Below are 19,041 nucleotides of genomic sequence, written 5' to 3'. Positions count from 1 at the left end.
TTATTGGTACCTGAGATAGGAATTTCTACCCCCATTTTATAGGTGGGGAAACTGAGGTTTAGAGAGATGAGATGTTTTATATTTTCTTCATATTTTCTAATCTGATGAGTGGGAGACATTTCTCTAATTATTATTGATTTGGAGTTTTCATATGACCATTGATCACTGGTTAAATGTTTTATATTTGCTTTCATAGCTAATAGATATCAGAGGTGGAATTTGAACCCACGTCTTCCCAATGGAATCGAGTATCTTATCCTCTTAACCTTCATTCTAACTCTAGCCTCCACTTATGTATCTCATTGCCTTTAACATTAAAAATGAGAGTTGGCCCAGAGTCTGACTTCAGAAACAAAGGGATTCAGTAAGAGCCACTGTGGATAAAAAGTTCTCTTTTGAGATGTGGATGATGAGTGCACCTTAGTGACCAATCACAAGGAGGAGATGGAGAAATATAAACTCTAAGAGCCCAGACACTAGACTGAAAGTCAATTCCTTCCCTGCTCAAGAATGTTCCATGGCTCCCTATTGCTTCTTCAACCTAGTATCTAAGACGCTTCCTACTTAGGCTCTGACCTGTCTCTCCAGTCTACTTTCCCTTCACTCTCCTTTACTAACCCAGTATTCCAGCCAAACTACACTATTAGCTGTTCCCTGAACTTGATACACTGCATCCTGTCTCGATGTCTTCGAACAGACTGTCCCATATCTGGATGACATTCTCCCCACTTCTATCTTCTCTCAAGACTCAGGCAGTCAGCCAACATCTATTGAGAGTCTCCTCTGAACCATTACTGTGCTAAGCAATGGACTCAGCCCAGATGCTACAGTCTCCAATGAGTTTTTGCTGATTCTTTGGTCCATATTTGGCCTTCTTTTCTGTTTGTTAGAATTTCTCCAAACAGTAATCCGAAGTGACCTGCACCTGGAGGATGTTAGACTAGAAGGGATCTTAGGGTCATCTACTCCAATGCCTTTGTTTTACAGGGTGGGAACTGAGGTCCAGGAAGAAGAATGACTTTGGATAAGTTCACCCAGGTAGCAAATAGCTAAGTTGGAACTTGAACTCATGTCCTTCTGATGCCAAAATTTAGAGCAATTTCTTATATTTAGAGTCTTATATTTAGAAGTCCCTGTCTAGGGTTACCTTCATATCAAGCTACAGACACTGCTGTTTAGCTGCTGCCTGCAGCTGATCCAGGAGCTGAGGCCAGCAATTTTATGTCTGCATCTGTTTCTGCCTGTAACCCATGCTGAGAATCAGAGACTCCCGTGTTTCCAGGCCAGGAGATGTGCTTGGAACAGGAAAATCAAGTGACAGATGGGCAGGAAGCTGGGGCTGTCCTTTATATACTGGGCTGGGAAGAGATACTAGGCAGCAGGCAGGTAGAAGTGGGAGGGGTCTCTAGGGGCCTTTATCTCCCTTTACATGGAAAAGGAGCAGAGAAACAATTATGTCAAAGGGTGACAGAACTGGGGTTGCCCTTAGAGCAGGGATGTCAGAGCAGAAGGAGGAAGTTAGATGAGAGGATGTCAGGGCTGGGAGGAGGGGGCTAAAACAGAGAATGTCAGAGTGGGGAGGGCCTTAGAAGTATATGTCAAAATTGAGGAGGGGGCGAGGTGGAGTGCGGCTTAGAACAGAAAATGTCAGAACTTGGAAGGGCTTTAGAACTTCGAGTGCCAAAACTAGAAGGATCTCTGGAACCTAGATTATCAGAGCGGAAAGGGATTCTAGAACATAGAATGTCAGAGCTTAAAGTGACCTTAGAAAGGGTCAGATTGAGAAGGCATCTCAGGACAGAAGGGAAGAGTTGGGATTGACTTTAGGAAAAAAGGGATCTAAGAGATAAGCTGGAGTGAACTTTTAAACGCATTATTACTGCTGGGACCTTAGGACACTGACTTGGATGGCCTTAGAACAGAGCATGTCTAAGCATAGAGGGACCAAGAGTCATAAAATATCAGCACCTAGTCCTAGAGGGACTTCAGAACATGGGAGTTGCAGTGCTTCAAGGGGCCTTAAAACATACAATGTCAGGGTTGGGAGAGACCTTGAAACAGAGAATGCCAGAGCTGGTAAGGACTGTGAATAATAGAATTGTAAAGGGACCTTAAATTCATCCAATCCAATGTGTTCATGCTACAGACCAGTAAATGAAAGGAGGCTCTTTTAGATGAATTGACTTTCCCAAGGACACACAGCTAAATTAGCTTCAGAGTTAGAACTGAAAACTAAGTTTCTTGGCCCAAAGTCTAATATCATATGACAAAAATGAAGTTCTCTATGCCCCTTGGAAAAGGTACCATGGAACTCATCCATAGGATCGGTTCACTTATGCTGGTGAGCATTGCCAGGAAGGTGAGACACTCTCCCCTCTTTGTGCTATCCCTCCCTCCAATGATTTACACACAACACCACAAATAAGTTTAGTTAAAATCACTTTTATTGTGCATCCCAGCAACATGGTCATTGCAATCAGGAAGAGAGCCAACAAAGAAAACAAAGCAACAGAAAGCTACAGAGCAAAGCCCACCAGAGCATCAGAAACAGGGCAGCTAGGACTCAAAGGAGGACATGGGGCGATACTTCACCTCAGTGTGCTAAGAGAGGATCTCTGTTCCAAATTCTCACCTGAGACAAGTGCTGGCTTGTTGTTTCTTTTTTTAGTGAAATGAATGTTGAGATTTGAAGTCCATTAATTTCAGGAGGATCCAAGATTTTAACCCAAACCTGAGATTTGCTCATAATGATTAATCAACCTCTATATGAAGCTTTGAATTTTCCAGTTCCATTTCAAATCTCTTTCCATCCAACAATAACCTTACGAGGTACATTGGACAGCCATTATCACCTCCATTTTCCAGATTCTAAAAACTGAGGCCCAGATCTGCCTCAGGTCTCTGTTGTCAAATCTAAGGCTGGTGACCCAACTCTCAACTTTAGGCTGCACTGCCCTCACTCCCTTCTCTCAGTTCTTTTCATTTGACCATTGGGCTCAGCAAGTCCTGGCAGGCAGGTACACTCAGACTCATAGGGGCTAGAAAAGAAGTGTAGCTGTGAATAGATATCAAATTTTGACAGCATATAAGGAAGTCAAGGATCTTGCTGAAGGCTTAGTATAGAAGAGATGAAAAAAGCACTTTCCATTAGCAGCCATTCATTCAAAAGAGAAGCAAAGGTATGAAGTCTATAGATGGGAGGGGTGCCCAAATATACTCAAGGGCATATTGGAGGAGGTGGGTAGCTGTTTGCCAAGATGTCTAATAGTTGAAGTAGTCAATGAAAGGAGATGCCTATTTGCCAAAGGGAAAGTCAAAATCAAGGCCTGAAAGTTCCCCATCAGTGGTTAAGAGTTGGACAGGCATCAATGAAGGAACTCAAGACTGAGGGAGGAAGGGACTACAGTAATTTTGCATAAGCTTGAACATGTAAAAAAGCCACAAATTCAACTGGGTTTTTAGGGTTAGAGGATGCTAAAATAGCCTAAAAACTTGCTATTCATTGTAAACAGCATTAATTCTGGGTCTTGGGGATCAGAGGAAATAAAACCCCAATAGCCAGACAATTCTCCACATGAATGGAAAGCAACGAAGGATTTCCAGAGGGTCATCAGCACCCACTGTACCTGAGATGAGGAAAAGATGGCGTAGGAAGAAGAGGATGGGAAGGAAGAAAAGGAGAAAGGGGACCAAGGGTGGGCATGGCTGATGGCAAATGGAATTTTTTTTAAACAAATAGATACTTTGGCTGATCTGGTCATGACCCTCATATGTCTTAAACATTAGATTTTTTTTTAGCTCATTCACCAAGGACCTGCCTCTGGAAAGCCTGAGAGGATAAGGATAAGATCTGGCAGTCTGAAATGAAGGGCCACTCTTCAGAAACGCCTGGTCTGCCACTCTCAGATGCTGTTAATCCTTCATTGTAGTTGCAGGATTTCACATTATCAAGATCTGAGAGAGAGAGAGAGAGAGAGAGAGAGAGAGAGAGAGAGAGAGAGAGAGAGAGAGAGAGAGAGAGAGAGAGAGAGAGAGAGAGAGTTTTCATTAGTGGAGCTTTAATTCAGTCATGGTGACCAGGACTTTGGCCCAGGGTACTGATGGGGGCACTTATACTCCTTTGGTAGGTAGAAACACAAACTAACCTTTGCATTTTTTGAACCCAACATGCAATTTCATTGGCTCAGGGAGCTTCCAGGGATGGCATACACTTTACCCACCTTCTTGACCATTTATAAGTCTGCAGAAGGGCAATGAGAAGTTAAATGACTAGTGTAAGGTCACACAGAACTCTTCATCTCTGAATAGTTTCACTTGCTGGCCCTGCATTTGGAGCTTTATTTCTCATCTCTTCCTCTTGCCTTCCATGACTTTTCGTCAAGTCTCAACTAAAATCTTATATTCTGAAAGGTCTTTCCAGACCACGTCCATGCTACTCCATCTTAATGTGAGGGTTTCACTGGTAGCAAGGATTTGAAGTCACATTTGAACCCATTTCTTCCTAACTCTGTACCCATATCTCACTCCTTTGCACTACCTATCTGATGTGCAGGAGTATGTGTTATTGAAAGAATTTGACTGCAGGGTCATATTGTTTCCTAAATGCTAATTGAATTGAATTGTCTCAAAGAAACTTTGTCCCAAATTGGAATGCAACTGTTCTGGGGGTCTCCAAAGCAGAGAATCTCAAAGTTGGAAGGACCTCAGAGGCCAATTATTCCTACCTGTCACAGAACGAGAATCTTCTTTACATCTGGGCTTGGGTTTGAGAGCTGAGGTAACCCTCAACACTGTTGGACAGCTTCAACCATTCCCAAGGATTTTCTTACTTTACCTTGAAATCCCTGTCTTAACAGTGTTATCATTGCTCTTTCAGTAACTTTCTGGGGTGGAGTGATTTGATTCAATTTGACTCAATTCCCCAGATACTCATTAAATAACTAATATGTCCGGGTAATATGCTAGATTCTGGGCTTTGGTTGGTTTGTTTGTTTTGGAAACTACTCTTTATTTCATCCCTCTAACAGTACATCTAGAGTCATATAGTCTTAGGGAATTACCTGGATTCACCCAGCATCACATAGCTATGGGACCAGGGACTCTGAGATACCATGATGCTGGGTATTATAGCCAAGAGTGGGAATGGGAGAAATCATTAAAAGGTTTCCTGGAGGAGGGGAGCTCTGGACTGGATTTGGACAGGAAGAGATAGGAGACAGGAAACATTCTAGGAGGAAAAATCAAAAGAATCTCATAGGACACATATTATGTAATAAAAACAACAGCTTCATTTATATAGCATCTTAATATTTATTTGCAAAGCACTTTACATGCTGTAATATTTGATCTTCCCAACCCTGAGGGGTCAATGTATTATTATTGACATTTTGCAGATGAGGAGACTGAGGCAGAGAGGTTAAGTGACTGCCCAAGGATTACACAATTAGTAAACGTAGTATGGTAGAAAATACTTGGAGAACTTAGGAGTTCCCATTTCTGACATTTCCCAGCTGTGAGACCTTGGATAAGTTACCTTACCTCCCTGGACCCCAATTCCAGAAATGATGGAATTGAATTAGATCATTTCTGAAGTTTATTCTAGATCTAGGATCCTTTGAGTATACAAGGCAGAAACTGATCCAATATCTTCCTGTCCTGTGCCATGCCCCACACCATAGTGATAGCTACTGCTAGATATTCCAGAATAAATACCCTGTCCTTCAGATTCCTGTTATACTATTAGAGTTTATCAGAAGAAAAAAGACAGATATCTCTCCCTCCACTCATAATCTTTCCAAACATTTTGGATGGTATAGATATTATTTTAAAAAATAAATGTTACTTGCTACCTTTGTTTCTATATTACCTGTATTTCCCCAAGAATCCTTCCCTTAGGCCCTCTCAAAAAATCATTTATAGAAATAAAAGTCTCTGTGACCTGGTCCCTTCTTGCCTTTTCAACCTTCCATTTTTCATTCCTTCTCACTACAGTGACACCGACCACTTCATATCATTTGCCTCTGGATATTTTCACTTACTGTCCTCCCTTTGGAGTTCTGTCTCTTTATTCCTGTCTTGTGGCTTTCTTATCTTCGTTCAAGTCCTACCTTCTGTAGTATTTTCTAGACTTTCCCCCATTTTTATGCTAGTGTTTTCCTCGTTGGTCACCCCCAATTTTTCTTGTAAATAGCTTATCGAGAATTCATGGAATTTAACCTTAACATAACTGGAGATAATTAGGAGTGGGTAGGGAGTTCAGGGGCTAAGGAGGCCAAAAAACCAAGCCTAATATAGCAAAGTTTTTACTGGGACTACTTCAAAAAAGTCATGCATACTACATACATGATAGTTTGAGTGAGTAGGAATGGGTACCCATTTTCTGGATGGGGATCAAGGACAATGATTGAAAATCATTGGCTCAGTTTGGCTAAAACATATGAAGCAATGACAATTGGTGAACAAATGAGATCATAGGTATTTAACTGGTGTCTGACTAAGCATTTGACCTGTCTGCCATTACATCTGTAAAACATTTTGCCACCCCTATGAGGTTAAATAAATGTCAATATTGGTACCTAGGCAGAGTAAATGTTGACAGAAAACTCCAGTGGTATTTTCATGATATCAGGAGAAAGCAACAGAGGCCTCTAGCACATTGGGTAGACTCTCTGAGGTAAACTCTTAGGAGGGTTTGTAATTGTGACCAGGATGGGCTTGTTTTCCTTTGGGAAGCTAGCCCACTTTTGGGGAGTGTCATCCCTAAATAAACTCTTCTGTCCCTTCATGTTGGCTGCTGCTGTTGCTGCTGCTGCTGCTAACCTTTCTTTCCATTAGTTTTTGCTAATCACAGCAATACCTAATAAACTTCTTTGTGTCTCAGGACAAATAGTCATGGATGTATTGCAACCTGCCTTTTTGGAGGGGATTCTTGATTTGAGATTGTAGAGTTATGGGAGTGTTTGAGTATTTGAGACAGTTACTGAAAATATGTATATGTGTGTGTATGGATGTATAGGTGGATGGATAGGTGCATGAATGGGTGTATGTATGTTTGTATGAATAAATGCATGGATAGATGGATGCATGAATGGATGAATATATGTTTGTATGAATAAATGCATGGATGGATGGATGATCTCACTTCCAGACTTCTTCACAACACTCCACCTATCTCTGTACCTTTGTGTGAATTGTCCATCATTTCTGGAATGTTCTCCCTCCTCTCTTAAGAGGTCTTTCCCGATCCCCTAGCTGCCGGTGCTAGTCCCTAAAATGATCTTGTAATAATAACAATAACTGACATTTACCTAGCACTTATATGCCAGGTGTGGTGTTACCTTCATTTTACAGATATCATCTCATTTGATCTTCACAACAACCTTGAGACATTGGAACTATTAGGATACTCATTTTATAGTTGAGGAAACTGAGGCAAACAGAGGTAAAATGATTTGTCCAGGGTCATAAAGCTAGTAAGTGTCTGAGACTGGATTTGAACTCAGGTCTTCCTGATTCTCAGCCTGAGCACTCTAATCACCTAGAAGCCTTGTATTTGTTTACAAAATATACTCATACATACTCTTATCTGTACATTGTCTCCTCTGATAGAATGTAAAATCTCTAAGGGCAGGAACTGTTTGCTTTTTGTCTTAGTATTTTCAATGTCTGGCACATAGTAGGCACTTAATAAATTCTTGCAAAATGATTTTGCATCAGGGTTTTCTAGTGCCTTGGATGGAATTCAGCTTGTTACAAAACAGCCTCTTCATGGGTCCAGTTCTGGGTCAGTAATTTCACTTTGCCCTTGGCACCCAGGAAGCCCTTACAGAGTGACCATGATACATTGCTGATGTAAATGAAAGCTGACCACATCTCCAGCAATAGTCCCTAGTCTTGCTTTCTCTCCTTCCCCTCCTTCCATTGCAACCTTCTCTCCCTTTCCCCCAGCTCAGCTGGAGGGGCTTTGTGGGCCCACTCTGCCCCCCTTGGCCTATGTGCCTTCCCTCATCTGTTTTCAGAGCAGCTCTTAGCACCTTCACTTTCCCATTCACATCCTCCCATAGCCCGATATTGTTAAATAATGTCTCTTAACAGACCAAGGGGATGATTCAGGGCTTAATGGAAATCTGGAATTGATTTTAAATTCTCAAGCTCTCCCCCTCCCCCTTGCTGCCTTCCCTATCTGCCCACCCCCTCTGTCTTACCACCTGAGACTCTCATAAGAGTTGAAAAAAGAATTAAGTCCTCTCATGCACTACTCTCCCTACTAAACCCTCCTTCCTCTCGGTGGTTTCTTTTATCTGTAAACCGAGGTCAACAGATCCTGAATTTAGAAACGGTGGGATAGAGGATAGCATCGGTCTTTCCTAGCTCTAAGTTCCATTCATCTCTATCTCCCAGAACCCTTTACATTTTGCCTAGTTCTTCAAAGGCATTGTCTTATTGGAGCCCCACAAACGGGCCTCTTTATGTAAAAGTAGCAGGTATTATTGCACCTTAGGGACAGCTAGACACCTTAGGTGTACTGGGTAGAGGACTGGGTCTGAAATCAGGAAGTCTTCAGATCTGGTCCTGGATGCTCACTAGCTGGGTGACCCTCCACAAGTCTCTTAACCCTGTGTGACTTAGTTTCCTCATCTGTCAAATGAGCTGAAGAAGGAAATGGCAAACTGCTCTCAGTATCTTTGCCAAGAAAACCCCAAATGGGGACATGAAGAGTTGGACATGACTAGAAAAACAATTTTTTTTTTTGCCAGTTTTCAAGGTAGGTTCACTGAAGCTTAGAGGGGTTAAAGGATCATAGAAATAGAAATAGTAATGTTCAATTCAATAAATTTTTATTATTCCTAAAATGTTCCAGGCACCATGCTAAGCATCAGAGATGTAAAGAAAAGAATGAAAAAAAGTCTTTGCTCCCAGGAATTCCATTCTAATGGAGAAAGGGAAAAGTGTCTTACATACAAAGACATAAATACTAAGTGAATTTTGGAACTGGGAGCATTGAGAAAAGCCTTAAATAAAAGGTTGTATTTGAATCAAGCCAGGAAGGGGAGGTAGTTTCCAAGAGGAGGAGGTGAGAAGGCAAAACACTGTAGACACAAGGGATGGACTTAGGCAAGTCAAAGAGGTAGGAGATATGATGCCATTTACGGGAAACTGTACTGACTAATGGCTTCCTAAATTCTCTTCTTACCTTCTTGGAAAGTTTGGAGGGGGGAATCTTATTAATGGGCAGTTGAGGGGGTTCTGTGGTGCACTTATTAAGAGAAGTCAGACTTTTATCACTCTAATCAGGAATAAGAATGATAAAAGGCAACAAGAGCAATAGTTGGATTATAATTTCTATAGAAAAAAAGTTTAAACCTTTCCCTTCTCCCTCTCCGCTGTCTCCATTCTCCAAAATGCTTTCAGACTGACTCTTAGATCAACTATTCAAAGCCAGTGGCTAATGTTAACAGGATTCTGGTTTCAACACAAAACCTCAGTGTGGTTTTTGACTCATTAAATGTCTCTAAATTTCACACATCTGGTCCATGATCAAATTCAAATTCTTTTTCTTTTGTAATATCACACATCTCCAATCTTTCTGCCACTGTCTTAATCTAACTCCTTTTTATTTTCCTTGTTCAAAAGTATATAGCGAGGCAAGGGCTGTGTGATACACTGGGGTGGGGATGGGGAGCATTCATCGAAATAAGAGAATCTGATGCAAATCGTTACGTGGGTGACTATGAGCAAATCTAAGAATCTTAGAGTTCAAAGAGACTCTGAGGCCATTTAGTCTTTGTTGTTTTTGAAAAATGATACCCTATCTGTTTGAGAATGTGTTTTTAGTTAAGTGTCCCTCTAGTCTAGAATGTTCTCCCTTCTCCCCTTTGCCACTTAAAACCCCCTGGTTTCCTTCAAAGTTCTGTTCAAGGGTCATATTTCATATAAGGTCCTTTCTGATCCTCTTTCTCATCTGCTGCTAGCATCTCCTCTTCCCCCAAGTCATCAAGTATCTAATTTGCATTTCGGTATGTTGTCTTACCCTTTGGAATATAAGGTCCTAGAGGGCAGGGGCTGCTTTTCACTTTTTTTTTATTTCCATAACTTGCCACAGTGCCAGAGACATAAGACGTGCTTAATAAATTCTTACTGATTGATCAAATATGAAAAAAAAAATCCTTCTGTAATACCCTCAGCAAGTGTTCCTCTGGCCTTTTCTTGGAGAACACCAGGGAGTGGGAATCCACTGACTCCCAAAGCAGGCCTTTCCAGAAAATAGCTCTGATTATTAGGGAGTCTCAAATTTATCTTTGTCTTTTGCCATCCTTTGCATCCCAAGGACTTAGCATAAAGCTTAGCAGGTAGTTAGGTGATGATCACTGTTTATTGCCCTACTGACCTTCCATCCAGTGGCCAAGCAAGGTTCATCCCTTTTCCATAACAGCTGTTCAAATATTTCTCCACCACCTAGAATCACCTTTTCTCTTCATGAGATATCCTTTGTTCCTTCAATCAATCCTCACATGTTGTGAACTGTTCCTATTTGTCGATTCTGACCTTATGTCAGACTACAGAACAAAACTTAGGAAACTGAGCTGAAGGAGATCCACTGCAATTTATATTATCTAACCTCAATCAGTTAGATTGAAACTGAAGAAGGGCAATCCTTTTACTCCTTTCAAACTTATTCTGTCCTACTCTCAACAGATGCAGCTCCCAAATCACCTCTCCTCAAGTCTCCTACATCATCCTTCCCCTCATTCTCTTAGTGGAGGATATCACTCATATGCTATTCAGAAAATAAAGGTCACTCAGAAGGAGGAGCTAAGATGGCAGTGTACAGGTTAGGAACCAGCAATATTCTCTCATCCTTCCCATCCCACTTAAAAATAACATTTTAAATCAAATTTTGGAGCAGCAGAGCCAAAAAAATGTCAGAGAGAGAGAGAGAGACATTTTTCCAGAACAAGACAACTTTGGAGGTTCTCTGGAGAGGTCTGTGAGGGTACAGGCCCATAGTGTGGCAGAAGCACCAGCTATGGAGTTGGAAGTGGCTTTGATAGCAATAGTTTTGGGGAGCTCTCAGGCCAGAGATGGTAAGGGGGTGACACAACCGATCAGAAAGAGATTATAGGGGATACATTTGTAGGTGTGACTGGCACTTATTGACAATTCTGTTTTTCAGAAGCTGTTCTGGGTTGCTGGTTCTAGAGTGGGGAGGAGCTCTTGTGATTGGTTCCAAGGGGCCCTGGTCACGGTTCCAGGATCATGAGAAGCACTGGTACTCGTGACTGCAGCGGAGCAAGGGCTCTTCCTGGGTAAGACCAGAGAGCAGATCAGGAGATCAGTGACCATGACTCTCACATGATAACACCTTGGAAGTATCAAAACCTTTCAGACCCCCGAATGAACTCTGAAAACAGCAGGATGAAAAAGCTTGATTTTTTTACGTGGTATCTCCCCACCCCAGATGAACAGACCCTAACTTTAACAAAACGAAATAGATTGGGAAGCAAAAATACAACTTGATCATACAGTGCTAGGGAAGATCAAGATTATAAACTTGGAAGAAGATAACAATATGAAAACAACTACAAGGAAAATCTCAAAGGAAAATGCTAATTGGAGCCAAGGCTAGATAGAATTCATGGGAGAGTTAAAGAAAGAACTGAGTAGTAGAGAAAAACCTGGGAAAAGAAATGACACGTTGCAAAAAAGATTATGAAAATATCTTGGATGCAAAAATACTGAAGAAAATAACATCTTAAAAACAGAATTGATATAATGGTAAAAGAACACAAAAATTCACTGAAGGAAATAACCCTAACCTCAACCAGTTAGATTGAAACTGAGGAAAGGCAGAATAGGCCAAATGGAAAAGGAGGTTCAAAAACTCACTTAGAATTGGTCAAATGACGGATCATTTGACTCCATGAGATTTCAGGAAACAGTAAAATCAAAAGGATGAAAAAATAGAAGACACTGTAAAATGTCTTGGAAGAACAACTGATTTGGAAAAATAAAATGACAAGAAATAATTTGAAAATTATTGGACTTCTTTTTTTTTTAAGGTTTCTGCAAGGCAAATGGGATTAAGTGGCTTGCCCAAGGCCACACAGCTAGGTAATTATCAAGTGTCTGAGACTGGATTTGAACCCAGATGCTCCTGACTCCAGGGCCGGTACTTTATCCATTATGCCACCTAGCCGCCCCTATTATTGGACTTCTTGAATGTCATGATCAAAAAAAGGGCCTAGACATTATATGCCAAAAAATTTACTGTGTAAACTGCTCAGATCCAGAGAGTAAAATAGAAATGGAAAGAATTCACTGATTTTTTTTTCCTAAAAGAAAATTCCTAGGAACACTAGGATTAAATTCTAGATCTACCAGGTCAAGGAGAATCTATTAAGCAGCTAGAAAGAATCAGGATCATGGAACAATATTTGGGATCACACAGGATTTAGTGGCTTTCATGTTAAAGGAGGGAAAGGTTTGGAATATGATATTCCACAAGGCAAAGGATCCAGGATTACAACCAAGAAAAATATATCCAACAAAACTGAATAACATCCTTCTCAGATGGACATTTGTTAAAATGGAGGACTTCCAAGCAACTGATAAAAAGACCAGAATTGAATAGAAAATTTGACATTAAAACAGAAGACTCAAGAGAAACATAAGAAGGTAAACATGAAAGAGTAATCATAAGTAAAATTAAACAATTCCCTTTGGGAAGATATATATGCAACTCCTTAGAACTTTCTCATTATTAGGGCAGTTAGAAGGAGTTTACATAGAAGGCATATGTGAGTTAATGATGTTGGCATGATCTCAAAAAATATAGAAGTAAGAATGAGAGATGTACTGGGGAAAGGGAAAAAAAGAGGTAAAATGGAGAAAATTTTCTCACCTGAAAAAGGCCTGTTGTGAAGGGAAAATAGGGGTGGTGGTGGACAATACATGAACCTCATTTTCATTAAAATTGGTTCAAGGAAAGAAGCACACTCACATATAATATATATCAATCTTAGCTGGGTATAGAAATCTATCTTACCCAAAATGGAAATAGCAAGTCAAGGAGATAAGAGATATGGGAGGAGAGAGATAAAGGGAAGGCAGATTAAGGGAGGTAGAAGTCAGAAGCAAAACAAACTTTTGACTTTTGAGGAAGGACAACCTAAACAGAGAGAATAAAGGATAAACTGAAGGAAATAGGATAGAAGCAGTAATTGTTAGTAATTGTAACTGTGAATGTGATTAGGATGAGCTAGCCCATAAAACAGAAGCAGAAAGCAGAATGAATTAGAAACCAGAATCCAACAATATGTTGTGTATGAGATATACTTGGAACAGAAACACATACAGAATTAAAATAAGACAAGAGCAGAATCTTTTATGCTTCAGCTGAAGTAAAAAAGGGAAAGGTAACAATCATCTCAAACAAAGCAAAAGCAAAAATAAATCTAATTTAGTGAAATCATCAAGGAAACCTGATATAATAAGTATATTTATGAATTGCTGGTTGAATAGTGAACTAGTTTAACCATTCTGGAGAACTATCTGGAACTATGTCCAAAGGGCTTTAAAATTATACATACTCTTTAATCTAGATTTATACCCTAGAGACATCAAAGAAAAAGGAAAATGATCTCTATATACAAAAACCTTTATAGCAGCTCTTTTTATTGGGGCAAAGAACTGGAAATTGATAGGCCGTTCATCACCTGGGGAATGGCTGAACAAGGATTGTGATTGAGAATTATTGTTCTATATTAAATATATTAAATATTGTTCTATATAAATGATAGTGGTGATTTCAGAAACACATGACAGCTAGGGGGCAGCTAGGTGACACAGTGGATAGAGCACCGGCCCTGGAGTCAGGAGGACCTGAGTTCAAATCCGGCCTCAGACACTTAATAATCACCTAGCTGTGTGGCCTTGGGCAAGCCACTTAACCCCATTGCCTTGCAAAAACAAACAAACAAAAAGAAACACATTCTATGATCTGAAGTAGAACTGGGAATTTATTGTGCATAGGAACAACAATGTTGTAATGATGATCAACTGAAATACTCTCTACCTACCTGCAGAGAGGACTGATGAACTCTGAGTGCGAATTGAAATATAATTTTCTTTCCTGTCTGCTTTTGCTTTTTTCTGTTGTGATATGACTAACATGAAAGTATGTTTTGCATGATTTCATGTGCATAATTGATATCATGTTGTTTATCTTCTTGGTGAATGGGGAAAGGTTTGGAGGGGGTGAGAGATTTGGAACTTAAAAAATGAATAAATATAAAAAAAATATAGGACATTGACTATGAGCTCTTTCTTCTTTTCTTTGTTGTAACTCAACCCCTCCTTGACATCATCCCTTCTTTTATTTATGTGCCTGATGAGGAGGTAATCTTTATAATCATTAAGACCAACCCTTTTGCATGTGTCTTTGACCCCATCCTGTCCTTTCCTCTCCAAGAGATCCCACAATCACCCCTCACTTTGTAGTCTTTGATCTCTCCCCAGCAACTCGTTCTTGCCCTGCTGACTATAAATGCACCCACATTTCTGCTATCTTTGAAAAAATAAACAAAACAAAACCTCTCACAAGATCCTAGCTTCTTCTCAAGGTATCCTACCATATCTTTCCTCACTTTCTTAGCTAAACTACTATAAAAAGCTGCCTGCACATATTACTTCCACTTTCTTTTCTCTTACTCTCCAGTCCTTTGAAATTGGTCTTCCAATTTCATTACTCAGCTGAAACCATTTTCTCCAGTTACTAATGATCTCTTAACTGCTAAATCGAATGACTTCATCTCAATAAATAGCTTTCATTCTGTAGCCATTGACACTCATCAGAGAAAGAGTTAAGAGATCCAGTGACACAGAGAAACAGAGATAGAGAGACTACTCTCTTGGGTTCTTTTATTTATCTTTCTGACTGCTTCTTCTCAGACTCCTTTGCTGACTCATCATGCTTCCTAACTATCCCAAAGTTCTGTCTTAGTCTCTCTTCCCTCTCTCTCTATATATATTTTGTCACTTTATGGTCTTACTAGATAGGTTAAATTAAAATTTCTTTGTGGATGACTCCCACATCTACATACCAAGCTCTAACCTCTCATCTAAGCTTCAGTCTGATGTCACCAATAGTTTATTGAAAATTTAGATCTAGATTATCTCATGGATATCTCAAATTCACTAGATCCAAAACAAAACTCATTACCGTCTCCCCTTTTCTCCTCCCCGGTACATTCTTTCTCCAAACTCTCACTCCCAGTTGAGGGTACTGCCAGCCTTGTCTCAGGTTTGCACCATCAGCATGATCCCTTATACTTCACTTTCCCTGACTTCCCATATCCAATAAGTTGTGAAATCTTGCAGATTCTTTTTCCATCATTATCTCATCATTTCCCTCTATTCATACAGCTGTTACTCTATTTCAGGTCTTCATCACTTCTCACCTGGACTATTGCAATCAGTAATATTTAATATTTAACAACTGGCTTTCCAAAAAAAAAGCTATGCATGACACACTTTTAAGTTTAATCAGCAGCATTAACAATTTCTCCGTCACTGTCTTAGATCTAGAGTATAAATAATCAACAAAATAAATCAAACCTTGAATTGTTATATATTTTTTAAGTTTTTGCAAGGCAATGGGGTTAAGTGACTCGCCCAAGGCCACACAGCTAGGTCATTATTAAGTGTCTGAGGCTGGATTTGAACTTAGGTCCTCCTGACTCCAGGGTCAGTGCTCTATCCACTGGGCCACCTAGCTGCCCTGAATTGTTATATTTATTAGTTTCCAAGGTAAACACACACATTGGCTCTTGATAGCTGGCAGCTAGGTGACAGTGGGTAGAGTGCTGGTCTTGGAGTCAGGAAGACCTGAGTTCAAATTTGACCTCAGACATTAGCTTTGTGGTCCTAAACAAGTCTCTTCACCCTGTTTGCCTCAGTTTTCTCATCTATAAAATTAAATGGAGAAAGAAAAGGCAAACCACTCCAATATATCTGCCAGGAAAATTTCAAATGGGGTCACAAAGAGTTGGATATGACAAAAAGGACAGCACAGCAGTTCAATAGCTAGTACAGGTTAGTTCTAGCACACACTTGGTTGCCATGGTCTTCTAACTGGTCTCTCTACTCTTCTCTTTCCCCTTTCTAATTCATTTTCCATATGGCCAGCAAATGCGATTTTCCTGAACCTCAGATCTGACCATGTCACTTCCCTATTCGTAAACCCCTATGGCTCCCTATTCCTTCTAGATCAATATGAACATGTCTTTGAATGTAAAACTCTTCACAACTTGGTCCCAACTTACTATTTCAGCCTTATGATAGGTCACTTCCCTAGTTCTAGGGTCCCTTTCAGATCTGGACTTGTAATTCAGGTCTGTGGTATTTATTCCATTATCATTCTGTTTCTTCTAAGACCTCAGTGTTAGGTGTCATTATCCAAGGAAGACTAATGTGGATAGTTGGAGAAATCTTTCCATGAGCCTAGGCAAAAGGTAAACAGAGTTCATTTGTTTACAATAAGGGATTAATACTGAGAATAAGTTATGACCTTCATGCTCAGAAACCTGCTGTATGTAGGCAGCATGCCTGTAGAAAAATCAGGCTATTGAGAATCAGGGGACAGACCTTAGATAGCTTGAGTGGGTCAGCATTCCAGGAAGATTGGGTCCCTTTGGAAAGGCCAGGAAAAGAAATCTGCTTACCTTTCCATTGTGAAGTGGACCACACAAGAGATGGCGATGATCAGAAGGCCAATGATGATTGATGCAATAGCGACCCACTTGGCGTTCCGGCCCAATCTCTTTGACCCTTCTATGTCACCTTGGTTAAAGCTGTTTAGAGACTGCAGGACAGAAAGGGAGAGCTGGTGACAATTGGACATTGATATGGAAATAGGTCCAATGATTCTCAAAGCTGAGATTGTGTTGACAATTAAGTTTCCAAGAGTCAGAGGCATTGACATCTTGAATGCCAATAATGACCAATAATCTCCATTGCTCTGAGCCCCAGTTTTCTCATCTTTGAAATGGGGCAATGGATATTATGAAGTTTATACTGTAAATATGGGTAAAATACTTTGTAAACTTTAAAGTTCTATTAGGCATTTGTTATTATTTCTGTCACTATAATCACCATCTCATTTTTCTCTCTCATTTTTGTTTGATGGGAGTTAGATAGAATTGAATCCAGGATAAGTCACTCTCCACTCTTTTATATTTAATATTCTAGAGTCTAATGGGTCAAATGTCTGCTTTTGTAGGTGAATACAAGAACGGGAATGTAAACTCATTGGAAGTGTCTTCCAACAGCGGATGGGATAATAAGAATGACATGTACCATGTTCTTTTTCCAACATGGTATTGATTTCTTGTACTGATTCTCTACATTTTGAAAACTTTTTATAGTGCTTGGAGATTACAGGTATTCAATATGGTAGCCTCTTTTAAAACCACAATTCTGAAATTTTATGGATCAAAGTTTTGCCTGTTGTTGACAGTGATTCTCTCTACCACGGTGTTCTAGCTTCAGTACCATTCATTTGCTGAATTCTCAGGACTATTTAAGGATTTGCCCTTGTAGCATAGTTTTGACATATGTCAGTTCATAAAGGACAGTGAACTTTTGATATAGAATTCTAGCCAAGTGATTGAGTCTTTCTAGTACCTTTTAAATGTTAAATTTTTATAATCTGAAGTCTACAACCCTATCACATAATTCATTGCCTTGATAAATACGATCTAGACAGGGCCCTGAGGATAGCTAACTATTCTATAATTTCAGGTACCAATGACAATACTGAATTAGATAATAAACTCTCCTATTTTGAAAATGAACTTGCCTGTCTAAGCCATTTATTTGTCTGATGCTTCTTTATTAATGTATTTTTGAATGAATTAAGGTGTATGTCACCTATATAAATTTTGATGCCTTCTGAGATCTCAGCCATTATAGACTATTTTTGGTGACACTTGACAAATCCAGTAGCATATACCTATTGTCAGCTTTTGTTATTACCTTATGATGGGGAGTCTATTGGTTTCAAAGGTATTTTTGAATAAGGAATGTTAGTCTTTCTGTAGCTATCTTTTTTTTTTCAAGGCAATGGGGTTAAGTGGCTTTCCCAAGGCCACACAGCTAGGTAATTATTAAGTGTCTGAGGCCGGACTTGAATTCAGGTCCTCCTGACTCCAGGGCTGGTGCTCTATCCACTGCTCCACCTAGCCGCCCCCTCTATAGCTCTCTTGAAATGACAAATTCTATTTTTCTTTATCTCTTTTTGATTCTTAAGACTTTATCACCATGCCACCATCTCTCCACTTGTGTATCATTCCTTCTCTCTCTTTCTGCTTTTACTTTTCTTGTGTATATTATCTTTCCCCATTATAATGTAAGTTCTTTGAGGTTAAAGACTACCTTTTTGCTTATATTTGATAGTAAAGTGCTTAATAAATATCAGTTTTTTGGCGGGGAGGGGAGACATCATCTAGACTTGCTGTTGTTTATTTTTCTGTACCAAAGGTATACAATGAATGAAAGTGTTAATTGCTTTTAATATGTCCTTTTTGTTAATCTGATTTCAAGATGTTAGTCTGTCTGTGTGTCTGTGTGTCTGTGTGTCTGTCTGTCTGTCTCTCTCTCTCTCTCTGAGGCAATCAGGATTAAGTGATCTGCCCAGTGTCCCACAGCTAGTCAGTATCAGAGGTCACATTTGAACTCAGGTTCTTCCGACTCCAGGGCTGGTGCATTATCCACTGCATCCCCTAACTGGTCCAGGATGTTAGTGTTTTAACATACACAGAACTTAACTTTTTTAGACAACTTTAGGTTTTCTGTATCTGGGCTAGATGGAGAAAACAAGGTATTCTTCACCTACTGGTTCAAACTGACCCCTGCAACTTATTTAGTTCAAGTGACATTTTGGTTTTATCAGAGAAAGTTTCCATGAGATGAAATACCTCTTTATGGTATGACCTGATGGTCTCCCTCTATATCAAGAGATTAATACGATTAATTCGGTTTGGT

General features: G+C 39.8%; 1 protein-coding gene across 1 annotated transcript in view; it reads right to left on the bottom strand.

The window, feature by feature from the left end:
- Window positions 1–2,454: 2,454 nt before the first annotated feature.
- Window positions 2,455–19,041, bottom strand: part of TMEM233 (transmembrane protein 233) — a 41,836-nt gene continuing 25,249 nt past the window's right edge. The window contains exons 2-3 of the mRNA XM_074200892.1: window positions 16,722–16,861; window positions 2,455–3,954 (exon numbers count right to left, since the gene is read on the bottom strand). Coding sequence (XP_074056993.1) covers window positions 3,948–3,954; window positions 16,722–16,861 — 147 coding nt within the window. The 3' untranslated portion in view covers window positions 2,455–3,947. The remainder of the gene's footprint in view (window positions 3,955–16,721; window positions 16,862–19,041) is intronic.

Source organism: Macrotis lagotis, chromosome X (assembly GCF_037893015.1).
Source record: "Macrotis lagotis isolate mMagLag1 chromosome X, bilby.v1.9.chrom.fasta, whole genome shotgun sequence".
NCBI classification, from domain to species: domain Eukaryota; kingdom Metazoa; phylum Chordata; class Mammalia; order Peramelemorphia; family Peramelidae; genus Macrotis; species Macrotis lagotis.
This window is presented reverse-complemented; position numbering and strand designations above follow the sequence as displayed.